The sequence below is a fragment of the Marmota flaviventris genome, chromosome X (genome assembly GCF_047511675.1).
Source record: "Marmota flaviventris isolate mMarFla1 chromosome X, mMarFla1.hap1, whole genome shotgun sequence".
In the NCBI taxonomy this organism is placed as follows: domain Eukaryota; kingdom Metazoa; phylum Chordata; class Mammalia; order Rodentia; family Sciuridae; genus Marmota; species Marmota flaviventris.
The window spans coordinates 93649888-93674411 of record NC_092518.1 but is presented as its reverse complement, the minus strand read 5'-3'; the positions used below and the strand labels follow the sequence as shown (position 1 = coordinate 93674411).

The 24524-nt window shown below is 38.4% G+C and overlaps 1 protein-coding gene across 1 annotated transcript in view; it reads left to right on the top strand.

The window, feature by feature from the left end:
• Positions 1-24524, top strand: part of Gucy2f (guanylate cyclase 2F, retinal) — a 98822-nt gene that overhangs the window by 56380 nt on the left and 17918 nt on the right. The window contains 4 exon segments of the mRNA XM_027934292.2: positions 12457-12601; positions 15168-15324; positions 20545-20685; positions 23554-23695. Of these exon segments, the coding sequence (XP_027790093.2) occupies positions 12457-12601; positions 15168-15324; positions 20545-20685; positions 23554-23695 (585 nt within the window).

Sequence of the window (24524 nt, the reverse complement as noted above, 5' to 3'; positions counted from 1 at the left end):
TTTCCATATGAATTTCATGATTGCTTTCTCTATTTCTACAAGAAATGCCGTTGGGATTTTGATTGGCATTGCATTAAACCTATAGAGAACTTTTGGTAATATCGCCATTTTGATGATGTTAATTCTGCCTATCCATGAACAGGGTATATTTTTCCATCTTCTAAGATCTTCTTCTACTTCTCTTTTTAGGGTTCTGTAGTTTTCATTGTATAGATCTTTCACCTCTTTTGTTAGGTTGATTCCCAAGTATTTTATTTTTTTTTGAGGATATTGTGAATGGAGTGTTTTTCCTCATTTCCGTTTCAGAAGTTTTGTCGCTGATATACAGAAATGCCTTTGATTTATGCATGTTGATTTTATATCCTGCCACTTTGCTGAATTCATTTATTAGTTCTAGTAGTTTTTTTGTAGACCCTTTTGGGTCTTCTAGGTATAGAATCATGTCATCCGCAAATAGTGATAATTTAAGTTCTTCTTTTCCTATTTTTATGCCTTTAATTTCTTTCCTCTGTCTAATTGCTCTGGCCAGTGTTTCGAGAACTATATTGAATAGAAGTGGTGAGAGAGGGCATCCCTGTCTCGTTCCAGATTTTAGAGGGAATGCCTTCAATTTTTCTCCATTCAGAATGATGCCAGCCTGAGGCTTAGCATAGATAGCTTTTACTATGTCGAGGTAAGTTCCTGTTATCCCTAGTTTTTCTAATTTTTTGAACATAAAGGGATGCTGTACTTTGTCGAATGCTTTTTCTGCGTCTATCAAGATGATCATATGGTTCTTATCTTTAAGTCTATTGATGTGGTGTATAACATTTATTGATTTCTGTATATTGAACCATCCTTGCATCCCAGGTATGAATCCTACTTGATCATGGTGCACAATTTTTTTGATGTGCCTTTGTATCCGATTCGCCAGAATTTTATTGAGGATTTTTGCATCTAGGTTCATCAGAGATATTGGTCTGTAGTTTTCTTTCTTTGAGGTGTCTTTGTCTGGTTTCGGAATCAGGGTGATATTGGCCTCATAGAATGAATTTGGCAGAGCTCCCTCTTTTTCTATTTCCTGAAATAACTTGAAAAGTATTGGTAATAATTCTTCTTTAAAGGTTTTGTAAAACTCCGCTGTATACCCATCTGGTCCTGGGCTTTTCTTGGTTGGTAATCTTTTGATTGCTTCTTCTATTTCATCCATTGTTATAGGTCTGTTTAAGTTGTGAATATCCTCCTGACTCAGTCTGGGCAAATCATATGACTTAAGAAATTTATCGATGTCTTCACTATCTTCTATTTTATTGGAATATAGGTTTTCAAAATAATTTCTAATTGTCTTCTGTATTTCTGTAGCATCTGTTGTGATATTGCCTTTTTCATCCCGTATGTTAGTAATTTGAGTTCTCTCTCTTCTTCTCTTCATTAGCATGGCTAAGGGTCTGTCGATCTTATTTATTTTTTCGAAGAACCAACTTTTAGTTTTGTTAATTTTTTCAATAGTTTCTTTTGTTTCAATTTCATTTATTTCCGCTCTGATTTTAATTATTTCTTGCCTTCTGCTACATTTGCTGTTGTTTTGCTCTTCCTTTTCTAGGGCTTTGAGATGAAGTGTGAGCTCATTTATTTGTTGGTTTTTCCTTTTTTTGAGGAATGACCTCCAGGCGATGAAAGTCCCTCTTAAAACTGCTTTCATTGTGTCCCATAGATTCCGATATGTTGTGTCTGTATTTTCTTTTATCTTTAAGAATTTTTTGATTTCCTCCTTTATGTCTTCTGTAACCCATTGATCATTCAGTAACATATTGTTCATTTTCCATGTGATGTAGGATTTTTCCTTCCTTCTTTTATCATTGATTTCCAGTTTCATTCCATTATGATCAGATAAAATGCATGGTATTATCTCCACCCCTTTATATTTACTGAGGGTTGCCCTATGGCATAATATATGGTCTATTTTTGAGAAGGATCCATGTACTGCTGAGAAAAAAGTATATCCACTTGATGATGGTTGATATATTCTATATATGTCAGTTAAGTCAAGGTTATTGATTGTGATATTGAGTTCTATAGTTTCTTTATTCAACTTTTGTTTGGAGGATCTGTCCAATGGTGAGAGAGGTGTGTTGAAGTCACCCATAATTATTGTGTTGTGGTCTATTTGATTCTTGAACTTGAGGAGAATTTGTTTTATGAACCTCGCAGCACCATTATTTGGTGCATAAATATTGATAATTGTTATGTCTTGCTGGTGAATGGTTCCTTTTAACAGTATATAATGTCCTTCCTTATCCCTTTTGATTAACTTAGTCTTGAAGTTGATTTTATTCGATATGAGGATGGCCACCCCTGCTTGCTTATGAGGACTGTGTGCGTGGTATATTTTTTCCCAACCTTTCACCTTCAGCCTGTGTATGTCTTTTCCAATCAGATGTGTCTCCTGGAGGCAGCATATTGTTGGATTTGTTTTTTTTAATCCATGTTACCAGCCTATGTCGCTTTATTGGAGAGTTTAAGCCATTAACGTTTAGAGTTACTATTGATATATGGTTTGTACTTCCAGCCATGTTTGATTATTTATCTTCTTTTTTTTTTAAATTTGTTTGTTTCTCCATGATTAGCTTTCCCCCTGCCTTCTGTCTTTACAGAGGCACTTCCCACTAATGGTTTCGGTTATTGTTTTTCATTTCTTCCTCGTGTAGTGTTTTGCTCAAGATGCTTTGTAATGCTGGTTTTCTGGCTGCAAATTCTTTTAGCTTTTGTTTATCATGAAAGATGTTTATTTCGTTGTCGTACCTGAAGCTTAATTTTGCTGGATACAGAATTCTTGGTTGGCATCCATTGTCTTTCAGTGTTTGAAATACGTTGTTCCAGGATCTTCTCGCTTTCATCGTCTGTGATGAAAAATCCGTTGTTAACCTTATTGGTTTACCCCTGAATGTAATCTGCCTCCTTTCTCTTGTAGCCTTTAATATTTTCTCTTTGTTATGTATATTGGATATCTTCATAACAATGTGTCTTGGCGTTGGTCTACTGTGATTTTGTGTGCTCAGTGTCCTGTATACATCTACAATTTGTATATCCGTTTCCTTTTTTATTTCTGGAAAGTTTTCGGTAATTATTTCATTCAGCAGTTTACTCATTCCCTTGGTTTGAATCTCTGTACCTTCCTCTATCCCGGTGACTCGTAAGTTTGGTTTTTTTATATTATCCCATATCTCTTGGATGTTTTTCTTGTGATTTTTTACCAGTCTTTCTGAGTTGTCTAGACTCTTTTCAAGATGATATATTTTGTCTTCATTATCTGACGTTCTGGCTTCTACTTGCTCCATTCTGTTAGTGATACTCTCAATTGAGTTTTTAATTTGGTTTATCATTTCCTTCATTTCTAGAATTATTGTTTGATTTTTTTTATAATCTCTATCTCCTGATAAAGATGCTTAACTTCTTCTTTTATCTGTTTATGTAATTCACTTTCAATGTGTTCTTTCACTGTTTGGATTTGCTGTCTTGTATCCTCTTTAAGGTTCCATTCCATCTGTCTAAGGTATTCCTTGAAATCTTTATATGACCATTTTTCTAATGACTCTAGATCCTCCTGAATATTTAGGCTCTCCTTCATTGTTTGTACTCCTTTTCTTCCTTGCTTTTTTATGCTGCTCATATTACTTCTTGTTCTGTTTGACTGCTGAGTTACTGTTTATTCTTATAAATTTATTTGGTGCTTGGGAGGAAGTATATTAGAAGGGAAGGGAAGAAGTCACTAAAGAGAATGAGAGTAGGCAGGTAGAATTCAAGGAAGGGGTAATAAGAAAATTGAAAAGAAATGAAAAGACAAAAGAAAAAAATAGAAAATAAAGAAAGAAAGAAAAAAAAATTTTTTGTAAAAATAATAATGATAATAAAAAAATGAAAATTAAAATTTAAAGAAATAATACTAATAATAATAAAATAAAATAATTTAAAAAATTAAAAACATTAAAAAAGTTAAAGAACAACAACACCAACAAAAAATTGAAAATGAAAGAAAAAGAAAAAATAATAATAATAATAAATGCAGTCATAGAGTTCGATTAACTTCTCTTCCAGTAGGTGGAGCTGTTCCCACTGGGCCAAGCTTCTCCTCTCAATAGGTGGGAACCATTCACTGTGCAGCAGCTCTTCGTCCCAGACTGGGCGGGTCTCCAATCCTGAGTGCCTAGGGCCTTCTCTTGTGTTTCCTCAAGCCAGGCCCCGCTCACCTGTGATGCTTACCACAATACTGGTTACACACCAGGTCTGCTGCTCCTGGGAGCCCTGTTTTCATGAACGCTTGGGCACACTCTCCCTGTTTGCCTCCCTCAGACCCTAAGTTTGTAGAGCTTGGGGCTGAGAACCCCCAGCGAATTTGCTTGCCCTCCAGTAGCCATGCCCCCAGTAGCTGGTGCAAGAGACCTCAGTTGTCAGCACTGGTGGGAGCGGTAGCTGGGAGTTCCACGCCGCGAGTCCCGCGCCACTCTTGATTCCCTCAGTCTGGCTATGGAGCTCACAGGAGAGCTAGGAGGGGCCCTTACGGGAGAGCTGGGAGGGGCTCTTAAGGTTTCCCCGCTGTGTGGAGAGAGATGGCTAGGGGATTATACACCTGTCGCGCTGGTTTCAATGAAGTTATCTCCTCCGCCCGTGACGTCAGTTCTCTGCCAAGGTGGTATCCCGTGCAAATGGTGACCGTTCATTCCCTTTGCCGGGTGACCAATGCAACGGGTGAGTCCTGACTGACTTTCCCAAGCCCCATTTCAGTCCTGTGGCCACTGCCTATGAAGGCTTGGTTGGCTTTTACCTCTGTATGTTCAGACGGGCCGACCAGTTATTTCAGCGGGATCGTTAGTGCTGAGTCACGAGAAGCAGGCGAACTTGAATGCAGCCGATCCGGGCTCCGTGTGTGTGTTTTGAGGGGCCCAAACTGTTCGCCCCAGATCCACGTCAGCTCAGCATTGCCTAGTGATCCTGAGCAAACAACATTTAGACAATTTACAACTCCCTATGCCCACGCAGCTGGAGAGGTCAGAGACTTGATCTCTCCACGCCCGCAGCCATGTTGGATCCTCTCTTTATTTCATTTTTGATCCATGTATTATTGTAAAACATATTGCTTAATTACCAGGTATTTGGTGCTCTTGTAGATATCACATTTAATGCATTCCTTATTTAGCTCTTGTGAGTATGAGTCAAATAAAGTATATCATCTGAAAATTCAATCCTTTAAAATTTATAAATTTTTACAGTTAAATATGTTGTCTATCTTAGTCAACATTCCACATGCACTGTGAATTAGTGAATATTGTACAGTTGTTGGTTGTAGAGTTCTATTAATATCAATTAGGTCATGACAGTTGATAATGTAATTCAAATCTTCTATATCCTTACTGCTTTTTATTAATACTTTTTTATAAATTACTGTTAAAATTTCCCTATTATCTAATTATGTGAATTTTTCTTCATGTAATTTGAAGCTCTGATTTTAAGTAGACATACATTAATGTATTGGTAAATATTTCTCTGCTGATATTCCATGCCTGTATATTTGTTTTTCATATATGAAAACTTAATTGTCTATTAAGTCCTCAAATGTATTTATAATATCAGTGTGAAAGTCTTTTTTTTTTTTCTGATTGCAACATTTGTGTCTCCATAGAGTTGATATCTACTGGTCATTTTTTACCCTTGACTCTGGGTCACATTTTTTTGTTTCTTTGTACACCTAAAGGTTTTTGGTTTCTTATTGAGCATTATTAGTCTGGATTATGTTATGTTGATTGAAGAATTATTTTTTGTCTTTGAAGGAAAACTCACATTTTACCCATTTTAGTTTCAAGTATAGCTTTACCTCTACTTCTCACTGTCTTCCAATATTTTTTGCTTTCATCTTTTATTTGTTCTTTCTAGATACACATGACTGTAGAGTACATTGTGAAATATTTATAGAAACATGGAACATGTCTTATTCTAATTGGGATCTCAGGCTTGTGGTTGTACAAAGTCTACATGTTACTGTTTTTTGGTTTATTAGTAATTTAAAGACATTGCTCCATTGCCTCCTCTGTCTCTGCCTTTTCAAATATCTAGTTTTTTAAATATTTCTTTTTAGTTGTAGTTGGACACAATATCTTTATTTCATTTATTTATTTGTATGTGGTGCTGAGGATCGAACCCAGGGCCTCGCACATGCCAGGTGAGAGTTCTACCAGTGAGCCACAACTCCAGCCTATGATTTTTAATTTTTATTATATGATAGATATTTTATACTACAAAACTGTAGAAGGTCAAATTAATATATTCTATCAGTGAGAATTTTCTCTTTCCATCTGTTAGGTGTGCAGGATAAGGGATAATCACATTAATCTAATCAGAGATTGAGCAATATTGAAGTTACATTTCAGCTTTAGTTAGTTTCATTCCACCTCTACTTCGACTCTCTTAGGGATATCCCTCTAACAGTATGTAGGTTTCAATCAAAATATTGGAATATTTGGACTGCACTTCAGAGGCTTTGGTCTTCATTCTTTTGTTTCTATTCTCAACATATGGCACTTCAAAATTTGGTAGATACCTTAAGAAAGAGCTCAACCATTCCTCTAGTAAAGCCTTGTCTTCTAAATATTGGGAAACTACCAGAGACCTCAGTCCATCTTAGAGAAGGAGTCTAGTCCCCAAACTCACAAAATCTGCCATAATAGAAATCCAGCCTGACATCTAGTACATAGTCAATAAATGTTTAATGAATTAATAAAGTATTGTTCATGGGAAATACAGCAGCAGAAGTCTTCCACTAGTGCCTAGTTATTATGTTCTAAATGATCACTGATTCCTGGGTTGTAGGCAATGGAATTGATACAGGGATAAGAAGTCTTGATCAATAGTTTTCTACCACAAAACAAGATAATATAAGGTGCTAGACACAACCATTAGTTTATGGAGATAGTAAATATTGCTGCCCAAAATAGGTGTCAATGGCTGATGTAATTTTGGTGGGTGCTGAGGTTGAGAATATTTTCTTAAGACTATCTAAACCTACCTCTAGGATGACATTGTAGCCGCTGTGGAAAATGGCAAACAGAAATCATTTCTGGTGTTATGATGTCCATTTGCCATTTGCCATGATGTACTGGGGATTTAACCCAAGAGTGTTGTTATGTTTTGGATGTGAGGTGTCCCCCAAAAGTTCATGTGTGAGACAATGCAAGAAGGCTCAGAAGAGAAGTGATTGGATTGTGAGAATCTTAGCCCAATCAGTAAATTAATCCCTTGATGGGACTAATTGAGTGGTGGGCAGGTGGGGTGTGGCTGGAGGAGGTGGGACTTTGGGGGCCTGGTTTGGGGTATACATTTGTATTTGGCAAGCAGAGACTCTCTTTTTTTCTCTCTCTGCTTCCTGATCATCACGTGAGCTGCTTTCCTTTCTCACCCTCTTTTGCTATGATGTTCAGCCTCACCTTGAGCCCTGAGGAATGGAGTAGGGCTGTCTATGGATTGAGACCTCTGAAACTGTAAGCCTCCAAATAAACTTTTCCTTATCTACACTTGTTCTGTCTAGGTCCTTTAGTCACAGCAGTGAAAAAAGCTGACTAAAACAGTCACTTTACCACTGAACTACATCCCCAGTACTTTACATGTTTTCATTTTGAGACAGGGTCTTGCTAAGTTGCTTATAGCCTTGCTAAATTTCTGAGGTTGGGCTCAAACTTGTGATCCTCCTGCCTCAGCCTCTTAAGCTACTGGGATTACAGGTGTGTGCCACCATGCCCGACTTCCAGGAACATTTTTTAATGGGGTGAAGGAATCTTAAAGATAATCTAGGCCCATGTTTGAATCAGGAGCAGGTGTCAACGCTTGTATGCTTAAAGGTTTTATGTCAATTTTGAGGCTAACAAAAATCCTGGGAGACAGGATTTTATTTTTTGAACATTGATGGTGGCCACATTGATGGTACGTATTATGGAAGTGGTAAATTACATGTCTACCCAATAAATGGTTATCTTGCTCAAATAAGTGTTCCAAATATTTTCTGCATCCTAGGGTTGTCCAGAGTCTTAGTAGGGATATATTTGCATAGAAGTATCTACCTATTTCCTATGAAGGATTTTCTCTAATGGTTATAGCTGAGGAAAGATGATTGTAAAGATCTTGCAAGGACCTAGGCCTGAAATTTTCCAAATTTGGGCTGATGGTGTAATGATAGATGCTGTAACATACTCCCCAAATATTTTTTTTTTTGTGGTGCAGTGTATCTAACCCAGGGCTTTTTGTGAATGCTAAGCACATGCTCTACCGCTAAGTTATACTTCCACCTCCTTAATGTCTTAAACACAATAGAAGCTTAATTCTCACTCAAATAATAACACAATGGTGTTCTTGGTTGGCAGGAGACTCTCCTCCAATATGGTGATTCAGGAACTGAGTCTATGACCATCTTAGGGCCTCGTCGAAATCTGCATTTAGCCATAGAAGTTGAAGGGAATGTAATTGCTGCTTAAAAGCCTTAGCCTAGAAATATCACATATTACCTCCTCTTACATTCCATTGCTTAGAATTCAGTCATATGGCTATCCTTAGCTCCAAGAGAGGCTGGTAAATGTGGATTATCTTTGCCCAACAAGAAAGGGAAGCAGATGTGCTCTGAGTAGCTAGCAGTCTCTGACATAACCACTTTGTAATCTTTCTTCTGATGGAGGTCCAGAACCCAGTAGTTTTGTCTGCTTGGTTCAAAAGAGAATGAAGTCAGAAGAAGGTGACTAATTTTCAACCTGTAGGCTGAGTTTCCATGTCTGCCTAATTAATTTAGGTTATAGTAGACTAAGAGAATTGTCATAGGCGTCAGACTTTTGTGTTTAGTAAGCAGTTTTGTTGATCTTTAGCTGCCATTTCCACCAGGGGTAATTTAACCTTGACTTGGGTCATCTTGTTGGAAAAAACAAGCCCATGTTTTAAGTCCCCAGGTGCACACCATCTCAATAAATGACCCACTATCCTCTCAGTGCTCAAAATAGAATAATATTTGATTTAATTCTTTCCTTTACTCCCCACACCAATAGGTAATGTGATTTAGAACTCTAAAATATATATGCTTTTTTCTGTTTACTCACACTACTACTATTCTAAGCCTGTGTGTGTGTATGTACATGCACACTTGCATGATGGTATACACACATATACACACACACATACACACACAGTTGTCTCTCAGTGTCTATGGGGGAGTGATTCCAGGACACCCCCTCAGGTAACAAAATCCATGGATGTTCAAATTCCTTATATAAAGTGGGATATCTTTCATACAACCTATGCACATCTTCCCACATATATTATATTATCTCTAAACTATTTATAATACCTAATACAATGTAAATACTATGTGGACTGGGCTTGTGACTCAGAGGTAGAGCACTCGCCTAGCATGTGTGAGGCACTGGGTTCAATCCTCAGCACCACATAAAAATAAGATGAAGATATTGTGTTCACCTATAACTAAAAAATAAAATATTAAAAATACTATGTAAATAGTAGTTATACTTTATTATTTAGGTTATAATTGCAAGAAAAAGATTTTTAAAACATTTTTGATCTGTGCTTGACTGAATATGCAGATGCAGAACCCATGGATACAGAGAGCCAATACATGTATGAAGTGTGTGTGTGTGTGTGTGTGTGTAAACATGTTTGCATAGTGAGTTTCAGCAATTAATAATTTCCCAATGATCCAATTCACTAAATACATTTCTTCAAATTACCTGACCTCTCTGGTATTCGTCACACTTTTCTGAAATTCTTTCTGGCATTTATCTCACTTTACTGAAAGTTGTCCTGTAGTGTTAATGATGTTGCTGTAAATAGGCTTTTCTCCACTTCTTTGGCCTCCCTTCTTGGTTTTTATGTAGGCTGCTTTTCAATTTTCTATCATTTGAATATTGATACATTTTTCTTTTCTATTTTTTCCTAAATGCTTTCCTTGCATAACTTCATTCATTCCCATTGATTTAACATATCATTTATATTCTCACAATTCCTAAGTCTGTTTATCCAGATCAGACCTCTTTCTTGAGTTCCAAACCCTGAATATACAACTGTTTCAAATAGATCCATCTTGATATTTTACAGGTACCTCATTTTATTTTTTTAAAATTTGTCTATGTTTATTTATTATCAGCAATTTCACAGGCTATGACAGATACCTCATTTTCAATGTCCCAAACTGAATCTATAGCGTTCCACGCCATGAAATTTGCTTTTCTATCTGTCTTAGGTTGGATTACGTAAAAGCTGAGCTTAAGATGGAAACTCTTGTTCAGATTACTTATTGAGAGAATGCTCTCAAAGGAAAAGAGTGAGGAAAGCAGGATATGGTAGAGGTAAAAGCTAAGTAAGTATTTGATCTCAGCTGGAGACTACAGACAGTATGATCTCATGGGAAAATGCTGGAGCACACGTTATATCATGAGTCCCACCTTGAAACCAGATAACTAGACATTTGGACTATCCACAACCAATCATTGCCTGAGATCTATGGGTGGGCTTAACCTCCAAGGTAAAGTGACTTACCTTTGGTTTGGGCCCTGTTTTTTTTTTTTTTTTTTTCTGAGAGTGGGATAACTGAGTTATCAACCAAAACTCATAGTAGCTGGGGAATGCACAGTAAAAGGGATGTGGGTGGTGCACCAAACATCCACTACTACACTACCTTGGAATCCCTTGTATTAATGTATAGCACCACCAACTACCCACGAATCCAAGTAGAAATCTGAATATGATTATGGAGTTTATTTTTCTCTTTCTCATATGCCTTTTAATAGAAATAATAATAGATGACAATCACTCACTGAGTTCCTATAATATAAATTTCAATATATAAATATATAAAAAAATTATAGCATGGTTTTCAAAGTCCCAAGGGATGTGGCTCAGATCCATTTCTGAAGCTAGTTATTTCATGGTCTCTCCTCTGCACACATTCTTGTGGGCATGCTAGGCCTGTTGCAGTTTCTTCAACACAACATGCTGTCACTCTTAACCCCTCCATCAAGTGACTCTCACATGGTCAATTTTTTTCTTGTCCTTCAGTCTAGTCAAGATTCTACCTCCTCAGGGAAGCTTTCTCTGACTCCCAAGGCTGAACTAGATATTGAACATCTGAACTCTCTCAGCATCCTATGTCCTCTTCTTTCAGAACACATTTCATGGTAAAATACAATTGTCAGATAATTTGTCTGTCACCTCTCAAAAGCTGAATGCCAGCTTTTTCAGGATAGTGATTGCATTTTGTTTATTTCTGTTTGTCTGGCATGTCATTCTGTGTCTTCAACATGGTGAGCACACACTAAATGTGTCTTATATTAGTGGGGAAAAATGAATATGAAGGGAAAATGTAGACAGAATTCTAGAGGGATTTTTTTCTGATACAATTTTGTAAGGTCTAAACTTATGTTTATGTAGGGAAATTATTTTAATAGGTGCTGAGTAGATAAGTATTCATAGAAAGACAACTTATTATACTTTTTACTGCACTATCTCTCTTTAGTTTTCTCGGATCCACGAGCTCCATTTCAGAGAGTCCTAGAGGAATCATGATGAGAAGCCCAGCTCCAGCATTTACTAGTAAGTATGCTGAATGAAATTCCTGCCTGAAATTTCCCTCTTTGTCTATTGCATTCATTTTTCTATTGCTGCTGTAACAAATTAACACAAACTTAGTGGCTTAAAACATCAATTTATTATCTCATAGTTGTGTAGATCAGAAGTGTAGCCAGACTCAGCTGGGTGTTCTGCTCAGCATCTTACAAGTTTGATGTTGAGGGGTCAATTACACTGGGTTCTTATCTAGATGCTTGAAGGGAAAACCCATCTCCAGGCTTGTTAGCTTGTCAGCAGAATTTAGTTCAATAGAGTTTTGGAACTGAGGTCCCCATTTTCTCACTGGCCATCAGCCGAGTCCTGTTCCCATCTTGTAGAGGCTGTACAAATTCCTTTGCTCATAGCCTCCTTTCTCCATCTTAAAGTCAATATTGGCAGACTGAGTGCCAATAGGTTGAATCCCTCTGGCTCCTTTGGTCTTTCTCTTTTACTTTTTAAAATATCTTTCTTTCTTTTTTTTTTTAGTTGTGGATGGACACAATATCTTTATTTATTTATTTTTATGTGGTGCTGAGGTTTGAACCCAGGGCCTAACATGTACAAGGCAGGTGCTCTACCACTGAGCCACAACCCCAGCCCTTCTTCTCCTTTTAAGGGCTCATTGTGATTCGGTTAGTTTCACTCTGTTAATCTACTTATGCCCAGATGGCATAACATAATCACATAATAGGGCTAGGGGTTAGAGTTCATGGGGTGAAAATTCTGCTTACCACAGCCACCAACCAGGATGATGAAGAGAATGTTATGTGCCCATAATTCTGTTCCCCAAATGAGACAAGACAACTGTGACTCTTCTCTTTCCCTCCTGTTTCTGCATCATGAGAACATTAACCCTTTATTGGGCTTCTTCCATGATTTGGGAATGTTTGCCATTATTAGTGAATTCTGTTTCCAAAGGAGCTTAGAAGACATACTGACAAATGAGGTTGTGAAACTCCTGCTGGATCTCATCAAGGTTAATTAAAAGACTGATGAAATCTTGGATTTCCCTTATAGATTAAAAGTTTTGAGCTGTTTTATTTTCCTCAGATCACTGTGATCATTCCACTCTTTCACCTTCCTTCCTGTCTTTTCACAGTCCTCTTGTTTATATTTGTTACAAGGTACTGATATAGCCGGTATTTACCTGCCCCACTCCTTAATTTGAGGACCAACTATTTTTTTAACTTCTTATTTGTCATCAAGTACTCTTCTGCCATATATATAAAAAAATGGTATACATATAAATTATATATATATAATTTATATATGGCATACATATAAATTATATATAAATCATACATGTATATATTATATATATAAATTATATATACATATATAAATATATATATTTATACATGTATATATAATTTATATGTATACCATTTTTTTATATATATGGCAGAAGAATACTTGATGACAAATAGGAAGTTAAAAAAATATATATACATATAAATTATATATATATATATATAATATATATATATGTATACCACTTCTCTTTTCTCTGTGGATGTGGGAAAGTGCTCATTCCCAGAATCTTTGGTGCTACTTAGCGTCACCTTCTAGTGTTTACCTTCCAAAAGGTGACTCAGCCTTTGCTTACCATAGGTATGGGCTGGGAACTCAGTGCTACCAGAAAGCCAAAAACTGTTGATTCTATAAGCCAGCACCTGCATTTTCAGTTCCAAGGGCTGCTGACAGCCAAGAAGGTTCATGGAAGGTTCCATAGATGGGCTTCTTTGGAATCCATGAACTAAATGAAATGATAGGCAAATTGGGTGTATGTGCATTTTGTGGGGTTGATCTGGATAATCAATTACTTGTCAAGCTTTCTGCATATTGATCACAGTCTTGATTTCTGTATCATGGCCTAAACCTTTTCAAGGGGGCATGGAAGGGGAAGACATTACCTCACTTCCATTCTCTTTAAGATAGGGTGATTATTCTTCTTTTATAGAGGCTAAGAAAAACTAAATGAGCTACGCTTTACTATGTAGTGTCTGAGACACATAGTAGGTACTAAATAAATATTTATCAGTTAACTATGAAAGGGCAGAAGTGATAATAGAATATAAATCTCCTAATACCTATTCTAGTATTCTTTTTACTCACTCTATAAGCAAAACCAAGTGGCTTAAGGGAGAGGCCTTTAAATGACAGTGTTCTCAGGCCAGTGATGAATGAAACCCAAGCTTTAGGAAACCTGAGGGATATCTTTTGATTGTAGACTCTACTTGGAAGTACTGGAAAGTGCAGACTTTTTTAGAACACAAGATGTGAAACATTCAAATACAAAGGGATGTTAGGCTGAAAAACAGATCCAGATACTTAAAAGTACTCTCAGCATAAATGGTTCTGAAATGAATGAAGTAGAATATGGATATATTTATATGCAGAATGGTTAAACCCATATGATAGAGTCCTGATAGATCCCATTTGAATGTCATGTAAAAGCTGCCAGGCAAGAACAGAGATCAGTGATATTCAGCTTTCATTTTCTTTTTTTATTGTCTATTTTTAATGCAAATTGACATTAAATTAACACAAAATCAAATGGCATAAGTATATATGAGAAAATACTGACATTTACCCAACCATTTTTCTTCATATCCCCCACCAAATTTAGCTATTGCTAACAATTTGGTGAATGGACTTGTAATTCATTTTATATATATTTACATACATTGCAGATGATATTTTTGTTTGTTTTTTTAAATATGTATGCTACCACTTACTTCTGCAAATTACTATTTTTCACTTACACCTTGGTGTAGAGTTCTGTCAGTACATACAGATCTATCTTATTCATTTTAATTATTTTTAAATATTCTTTTAGTTATTAATGGACCTTTATTTTACTTATTTATATGTGGTGCTGAGGATCGAACCCAGTGCCTCACACATGCTAGGAAAGCGCTCTACCACTGAGCCACAACCCCAGCCAGTTTTAAGCAATGCAGAATATTCAAGGATGTAACATAAATGTAGCCCATCCCTTATTGATATTTTGTGTATTTCTAATTATATACTATTATAAAAACAAATGTGGAATGAACATTCTTCTCTCTGTCCCTTTGTGCATATATGCAACCATTTCTCTGGAGGAGAAGTAGAAACTGTGGAGTAAAGGGTTTGTATGTTTAAAATTTTATAGCTATTGCTAAATTGTCCACCCAAAAAGCTGTACCAGTTTTCACTGTTGCCAATAATGGATGAGACTTACATTAGACCTGTTGGAGAAAATCATAATCACCAAATTCTTGGCAATTATGTTTCCATCCTGTTTCTGAAATGTCAATAAATCTCCAAGTAACACATAATTCTCCATATACACGTAATATAATTCTTCATCAAAGCCTACCATTTTAGAGCTAGAAGGGTCCTAAACACCTTGTCAGGGTTTGTTTTGCCTGAATATAAGAGAACAAGCTGAATTCTGGATCATAATAGCTCATGCCATTAACAATATCAGAAAGTGGCTCTAAAAGCACAAAATAGTTAAATAAGTTGCTAAATAAATTCTGTTGTATCATTTGCAGGGCATGAAGCACTTACACCACAGTGAGTTTGTTCATGGGAGGCTAAAGTCTTAGAACTGTGTGGTAGATGGGCAGTTTGTACTAAAAGTGACAGATTATGGCTTTAATGACATCTTAGAAATGCTGAGACTCTCTGAAGAGGAACCTTCTGCAGAAGGTAAGCAATGAATTTGTACCCTTCTGATGCACACAAAGTAACCACAAAGCTCAAATGAAAATATGCACTGAATTAAAGCCTCAGGCTCATTTCAACTCCCCACTTTTGTTGAAAATCCAGCCTCATTTCCAAACCAAAGGACTTGAATGAGGTCTGCATGCTGTAACCTCAGCCCAGCCTAGCCTTCCAAACAAAGCCAGTGCAATAATGTTCAGTTCCTGCTGTGGCAGGATTAGGCTGTATTGTTCAGAGACCCCAGCAGTCCCTGGAGAATCTTGCTGAATGCTAAGCACACAGTAGGTGCTCAATAAATACTTGTCAGATTGAATGGAGGGTAATTTGGAAGCTGGACCCCTACAGAGTACATTCTAGAATGGGATGTCACTAGAATATACCAGTATTGTGTCTGTCAGAGGAAGAAACAAGGAGGGGCGCCAGCAAATAAATGTTTCATGGGTTATGTGAGATGGCTTCAGATAGAATTATGGCCTACTAAGTAAGCATGCCTGTAGTCCATTTTGTGTTTTGTCTTCTGTCCATTGCACCAGTGGTAGCACTAAGAAATGCCTGTAGGGGTCACAACAGATCAACGAAATAGGAGAAATCTAAGATGTGGGGGTGAGAAGGGGAGGAGGGCACAAACTGATAGAAAAGAGGGAGACAGAAATAAAAGGAAAAAGAGAAAATGAAAACAGTTAAATACATATAGGAAACTTGAACATTAAAAGCTTTAACTTATATTGTGAGGGTGAAGAAGAGAGGGAATGACACAGAAATGCATAGAAACAGACAACTCAAGAAGACAGAGGAGGAGTTGCAAAATTACAGTATAAAACCATATTCTTAAGATGTTCTTTGGCATTATAAATTTGCTTTATTTTATTAGTGTATTATAGTTTTACATAATAATGGGGTTCATTTTGACATATTTGTAAATGCATACAACACAGTTTTCTTTATTTGAATCCCCAGTACTAGCCCATTCCCTCCCTTTCTCCCTGATTCATCCCCTTACTGTACTTTATTGTTCTTAGGAACCAAGGCAGAGGGAGGAAGAGAGGGAAAGGGAAAGACCTGGGCAATAAAGTTAACAGAATTATACTGGGTGAATGAATGAATATACCATAATGTATTCAAATTGTATTTTAGCTATAATGCATCAATTAAAATAAATAAATAGATGGCATTACAAATTTTAAAACTGCTGACTTTACTGCACAAAGGAAAAAAGAATAAAAGACACAAAGTGAGACATATGCACAAATAGAGATGGACAGTCCAGTTCTCGGTGAAATCATCTTTACACTTTACAAGTTCAGGAAGTTATGGGTCCTGCCTGGTCTGGGCCTTGCTTAGCTACTCCTATTTCAACTATCTCAATTTTTGAGATAGTGGAGGCTTGTGATTTGCCCATATCATGCAGCTACTTAGCAGCAATTCTAGGACTTCCATTCAGGCTTTCTGAATCCTAGCCCCTACACCCAGTCAAATGAAAACTTAAATTTCCTTTCTTCTGCCCATTCATGCTTTGGAAGGATTGATGCTCCTGATAATCACAGTGAAAGGCAAGTGATCTTGCCACCCTCTGTTTCTTCCTGTGGACATATTCCTGTTTCTGACATAGTTGATAGAAAGTACTTAACTTTCTGTCAAATTTTGTCATGTATAAAAGGTAAAACACAATCCTTAGCTTCCCAGAGTTCCATTTAATCCAAGCCTGGCAACTTCCATGCTTAAGGACATTCAGTCTTAGAATAAGTAAAGAATACCTGCTCTCTCTCTCTCTCTCTCTCTCTCTCTCTCTCTCTCTGTATGTGTGTACTGTCTCTCACTCTTTTCATTTCACTTCACTCTCCAAATTGCGGTCTGTTCTTCACAGTGTAGTCAGAGGGAGCTTGATAAACTGCAAATCTGATCATGTTACAGCTATGCTGACCTCCATTGAATGGCTTCTCATTGCTCTTAGGATAAAGTTCAAATTCCTCTATATGCCTTATGGGTCCTGCCTGGTCTGGGCCTTGCTTAGCTACTCCTGTTTCATCTCTGTGCTCCAGCCATGCTGAACTCCTTCCAGATGTTTATTTATACCAGGCTTTCCCTTACTTCTAGTTCTTTACACATGATATACCCTCTGCCTATTCTTCCCTTCCCACTCTGTCATATACTCAGCTGGGTCTGAATAAATTCTACTTCTATAGAGCTGAAATACCACTGCATTGAGAAGTTTTCCATGACTCCCTCTGCTCAGCTAAGTTGGCCTTCTTTGTGATCTTTAGAATCCTGAAGTTTGTTGTAATACCATAGTTTGTTAGTATTACTCATTTAATTAGCTGTCTCATCCCCCACCCAAACTATGAGCTATGTGATAACAAGAAACAAGTTTTCCTCCTGAGGGACTCCTACTGAGTGACTTAAGTCACCTGGCAGAATAAATATTTATGGATTAATGAAATAAAATGAACTAAAGGAACTGCTTCCCTGCCTTAGGTGACAAGGCTAATAGGATCTTCGATTGGAACAACATACATGTCAGGTCATCTGGCTCAACTTCCATTTTGCACATGGGAGAACTGAGGTTCAGCAAAGTAAGATAATTAGTGGCCAAGCTAAGGTTTTGAACCCAACTCCCAGTTCTGTGTTATTTTGTACTGTACCACGCTGGTTCTCCAGAGTGATTTAATTGCCATAGCAAGACTCAGAGATAGTACTGGTTCCAGCTAGTGCAAAAAAACAAAAACCAAAAAAATCCAAAGTGATTTTTCTAGTTTTCCTAAGGGTTCAAATTTAATGGTGGCTAGTGGCTCTTACTTGTTTCTGGAGTGGGGATGAGGAAATGGGGTTGGGTTGTAAGTGTATTCATTATTACCCACTCTCGACTATATAAGTATAGTGCAGATAAAGCCTCATTTTAGCCATTAACAACATACATGTCAGTGCTCTCTGAAAATACTGTTTGGTAATGATTGTATTTAATCACCTAGCTTTTTACCAAAGAGTTTTGCCCTCTTTTCCCTTCTTGTGCTTTTAAATGTGCAGAGAGAGTGGATGCCAGGAAGAAGCAGCCATATACCATTTTCCATGCTCTCAAATGTCCACCCCAGCCCTCCCTTCCAAAACCATCATGCTTGAAATCCCACAGTCAGAAATGTATTTCTTTGGCTAACATATCATTCAGTCTTTTGGTTTCACTTGTAAATATCTGTCCTCTGAGACAGGGAGACATCAGGACAAAACCAATATGGTGAGTGCATCAGAGACTTTCCATAGGGCCTAGTACAAGGACAAAGGCTGGGGACACCTGGAGAGCAAAGCGAGAATATGGGTACATGATTAGGAATGAGGCTAGAATTTCTTGTTCCATCATTTTGATGAGGGTTGGCTGAAAATAAGAATTTCCAGGGTGCATTTCTCTTTCCTGGATTTCACTACCAAACCACAGTCATCTCTGACCTTTCATCCTCCTTCTTGCTTCATAGCAACTTGCCCCCTGGGCTCCCTTCTTATATCACAAATTTAACAAGATGAAAAGTTAGCCATCACTTTCCCTCTGACACCCCCACCCTTTGCAGCCATTCTTCTCCTGCCTCCCTAACTGAATGTCAACCTGTTTACTTCAATTCCCTCCCCTTCACAAAGCACAGTGAGCCCATCCCCAGTCCTGTCACTTCCTTCTCCATTGTAGCCTTCTAATATATTTGGTTCCTCATCCTACTAATGCTGCCCCACCCCCATTCAGGCCCCTTTCACCTCAGCTACTGCAATAACTTCCTAGCTAGTCTCCCTGACTCCAGCCTCTCCTTCAATCCAACTTGTGCAGGTTGCCAGATTAATCTTCCCAACAAGGCTTTCATCAAATCCCTCTCCAGCTCCAGCACCCCTACTGCCTTTTGTATTCATTCCAAATGCCTTCATTTGGCTCTCAGGGCCTCTCACCTTCTGCCCCCATTCTTCAAGCCACCCTCCCTCCCCCACTTCATCAACCCCATTTCTCCTTTCTCATTATTCCTTAACAGAGCCCTTCTCTTCAGCCAAACTAATCTGCTTACCACCCTCCTACCACCCACAATTTGCTCCTTTCTGCCTCTTGTTCTTTTGCACATACTGTTCTTTCTCCCTGCAAAGCCCTTACCCTCTCAGCTCCAGAAAGCTGCATCCTTGACCTTCTTAATGAGTGCACAGAAGACTTAACTTTTCCAGGAAGCCTTCCTGGATTAATTTGGTCTGCTCAATTTTTTATTAGTTTGAACCTGATGAAATTGCCAATATTCAGCCATTTTCAACCCACAGACATGACAATTTTATAGGGTTCAACTCAAAACTTAGCCCCACTATATTTGACTACTCTTTATATTATCAAAATATATTTCTGTATATATTGCCTACGTTGCCCCCTATAAAAATTTCTGACATTCTGATTGTCATAGACACTGAAACCTTAGATAATATTTTGTCCCCCATGGGGCCTGAAATACATCAGAGCATATAGTGGGTATTCAAATTTTGCTTTTAATAGAATCATTAACATGTATGATATAGTGGTTGTCATCGCCATCTCTCTCATATTACATTTAGGGGCACACATGGCTGTCTTGCCCACTGGTTTTTCAATATCTTGAAGGCAAATACAAGGTCTGATTCATCTTTAGTACTGCCCCTTCACTTCTCATAATGCCTGGTACATATTAGACCCTCAATAAATATTTGTAGAACTGAGTTAAAGTAACTGTTGTACCTTTTTGCTCTGCAAGGAACAGAGGAGGCCTGGGCATCCTCTAATCCTTTTAGAGAAGACCTGGAGAAAGCAAGTTGTGAATCCCTGAGCCCTGGCACAATCAAATTACCAGACACATATAGATCTTAGCAAACAGCAAATCCATGGCAACCAGTCTGGCAGTGCACTTGCCTTTCCCTGGAAACCTGCCAACTGCTACTTGCAGGCTCAAGAGAGCAAGAAAGCAAGTACCAGATAATGTCTACTGCAAGCTTCTTGCCCTTCCCCACACCTCTGCTGTGTCTGTCTGCATAGTCCTGGGGTGGAGAGGGTTGTATGTTTTCTCTGTGCATAATTCCTTAGATTAATAGATTCAGACTGGGGGGTTGCATGCCAGTCTGTATAATAAAAATATAGAGCAGTCAATAAAACAGCACCCTCAGCCCTTGAGAGCCTTGTAGGTGTCAGTTAATCCTCCGTACATTCATTGCACAATTCTTTCTTTGCAGAGTTGCTGTGGACTGCCCCTGAACTGTTGAGAGCTCCGAGTGGCAGCAGATTTACAGGAGATGTGTGTAGCTTTGCCATCATCATGCAAGAAGTGATGATTTGGGGAACCGCATTCTGCATGATGGAACTGCCTGCTGAAGGTAAGCAGGAGGTGACAAAAAGGTACCACAGGCCCACTGTGTCTCGATCATCAAGCCAACCCAGGCTGTTGTGATTTGCCAGAAGAGCGTTTGTGCTGACAGACTGCTAGTCTGCAAGCAACCCATGTTGTATGCAGGTGGAACCTAGAGCCAAAAGGCTTTAAGCATCTGCACTAACCATGGGGGCATCCAGGCAGCTAGTCCTTTTTCAAATTGTGACATAAGCCAAGTGCCTACAAGACCTATGTCAATACATTTGTCCTCTTTTCCAGTCCCCTCTACTCCTTTGAGTCACTTCTTGCCAAGGTTTCAGCACTACTCATGATGCCTCTGGATGTTGATCTTTCACTGTGACATGACACAGGTTTTCATTCTCATCACCCATTTAAAACACATGGCTATCAGGCAAAATCCATCAGTGGATAGTAAAATCAGTGGGTGAAAATTTGAAGAGAAACAGGATATCTCAAAGCATGAACCCACAAGATAAATACTCATTACAAATGGAAAAATAGTAAGTTTACAAATGCAGGATCCTGCAGACACCACCTTACCCAGGTGTTCTCAGTTGCTATCACCAGAAATAAGGCACATCAACAACATGTAGACTGGGCATGATGCTCTAAGAAGGGCACAAACATTACCTCTGAGGTGTTCTTGCTAAAAAAATTTCATAACCTCAATTTAATCATGAGATAATTTCAGACAAACTCCAGTTGAGATACATTTTACAAAATAACTGTCCAGAACTCATCAAAAGTGTCTAAGATAGGAAAAGAATGAGGAAAGGTCACAAAGTGGAGAAAACCAAGAAAGAGCAATTACATACAGCATGAGGTCTGGAATTTTGAAGTTTTAAAAAAAGGACATTAGGGGAACAGTGATGAAATTAAAATAAGGACCCTATAGGGTGTTGGACAAATGCTAATTTCCTTTGTACTATGGTTATATAAGTTACTAACATTTGGGTAAACTAAGTGAAGGGTATGCAGGCAACTGTACTATTTTTGCAACTTTTTAAAAAGTCTAAATTTATTCTTAAAATAAAAGATTTTAAAAAGGAAAAAAGGTCACTTAGCTATCTTTTGCTGCTCTCAGGGTCTCACATCAGTCGTGTACTTAAAATACCCCAAATGTTACTCATCACTTGTTAAATGAAACCTTGATTCCTCATGCAACATATAGAAGCCTCTAATACCATCCATTTTCTACTTCTCTAGGATTATCTTCTGTTATTTCCCCCATTCCAACTAAACCACATGCCTGGCAGTGCCCTGAAAATCCCATGGTCTCTCCTACCTCTGTGCCTTTATACATGCTGTTTACAGTACTTGGAATTCCTTCATCTCCCCCCGCCCCCATCTTGCTTTCTCCAACTTGTGCCAACTCCTCTGGGAAGGCTTCCTTGACTTCTTCACTGTGGATCAGGAACCCCCTCTGTGTTTACCTGTACATCTCTCTGCTACATCTTTGTTTCCTTTGTCTTTGTTTAACTCAATTGGACTATGAGATCCTCAAGGGCATGAATCACGCTGGGCCTAAGGAGATAGGTGACCCATTCAACTGGATCGGGTTCTGAGACAGGGACAAGGACTCCCTCTAACAGAGAGTAGATGGGGCATAAGCATTCCAAGGGGTTTATTCCCATGACTCTATTGCATTGACCACAGGATGCAACACAGGCTACTCTAGGAGAAGGAGAAGGTGTGATGTCATAAGGAGCTGAGAAATTAGAGGCAAGAGTTGAACTTTTTTCATGGAGACAAGGGGCACTTATCAGGGTTTGATTTTTGTTATAGCCTATATAGGAGTGGGAAGGGCACACTGGTGGGCCAAGCAAGGTTTGGTTCATGAAGCAAAGGTTAAGAGTTGGTGGGTGGGGAGGGGACTGGGGATGAGAAATGAGTCCAAAGATGTAGTCAGGGGCCATGTTAAAGAGCCTGGATTTTTATTTTGCAGGTATTGAGACAGTAATATTGCCAGATTCATGTTTTAGGAATGGTTTGGAAGTGTCTAGGCTGTAAGCTGAAGTCAATGAAGCCCAGTGTGGCTTGATGGGGACATTGAGAGCTAAGGATTTTCTCCTGCTTCCAGGGAGTGAGCTTTTTCCTTTTGTAAAAAGGTCAGTCTGGGTGATCTAGACCTTTGGTCACTAATGGCTTTTGGGTTTGAATAGGGACCCAATTGAGGCCCTAAGTGTGGACGCAGAACAGTGTGGTAGATTGAGATTGCCTATGTTCATATTTGAATCTGTCACTTACTAGTCATGTGACTTTGGGGAAATTGCCACATCTGTTTGTAGCGAGAAGCCAAAGAATAATGCATGCAAAGTGCTCAACCCATAGTCTGATATATAGTAAATATTCTGTTGGAAGTGGCCTTCATTGATCATCAACCAGGAGGGGCTTGATAAAGCCCTCAGCTGTTTACTGCTATTCTTAATTCCCTTTGCCTAGAGGCCAGTCAGATCCCAAAGCCCAGACTTGTGGTGGACCTGAGCTTGCAGGGAGAATTATCTGCATCTCTTATGGGTAAGGTTTAGATGATTTGGGTGTGAATGAAGGAAACCAGGTTATCAAAGCATTGGAATTGACATCAGGTAAGTAAAACCTAGTAGAAGTAGGATAAAGTTGTGTCTAAATGATACCAATAATTCAATTGATTAATTTCTTACCCCCTTCCAAAGGTCTGATACAGACTTATACTCAGATACAATTGATATTCAAGTCCCCTAAGGAGAAAACAAAGAAAATGATCCTGTGTTTTTTCCTAATAAACCCCTTTCTTGCCTAAAGCTCAGTTATCTCTATTGATTCTTGGGTAATTTTTCCATGATGTGTAAACCTCTCTCTTTCTGTATCTGGACAGAAATCATAGACAGGCTTAACCAGCCTCCTTCTGTGTACAGACCAGTAGTTTCTGAGCATGCCCCTCCAGAATGTCTGCCTTTCATGAAGCAGTGCTGGGCTGAGGTAGCAGAACAATGACCAACTTTTGATGAACTATTTAACCAGGAAAAGATTCTCTAAATCTTACCACTGCCCACAAGCCATCTTAAAGCCACCCTACCCAAGTGAAACAATTGGGTGTTTAGCACATTGTGGAATAAACTTGCAAGGGAAAAGGATACTTCTCTTGGCAATCTGAGAGTGGCTACTTTGAGGTCCTTGGTGCTAGGGCATCACCACTGTATCCTCCAAGAGCCCATGGACTGATTTTGGTGTACTTCTGTATCTGAATATCTTTTTCAGGTCATCCACAATCTGGCCAAACCAATCTTTCTACAATGGAATTGAACTAGCAGGCATTTGCAAAGATTGACATTGAGACTGTCAGAAGTTGATATGATAGAATGCATGGGGCTCTTCATAGAGCTGAGTTTGCTTTGGAGATCTCAGGGAACTCTGATAGTATATCATTTATATCATGGCAAATTGGTTTTGGAGGATCAGGAAGAATATGCAAAATTTGAAAGGGTGTTCAAGAGGGGAGAATGTGCAGATGCAGAATGCAAAATTAGGAGATTCCTTAGTCTCCCAGAGAACTACTTAAGGCAATAGGTACATGAAAAGTGATAACCCCTTTCCTTTGGATACTGAATTTCTAAAGAGGTTAATTCTTTCTCTAAAACTAAAAATCAGAAGGGAAGATGGGGAATGAGCCCTACTAAGGAATCTAGGGTGTGGATCTTCTTTTGATGCATGCAGTGTAGAATTTTGTTGAGATTACAAGATACCAAAAGTGAGGGTGCTCTCCAGAGTGCCTTGTCAGCTCTGACAGAGAGGTTTTTGAGCCTGGCTAGAGTACAGCGCTGAGATGCTTTATGAGTGGCAGGTATC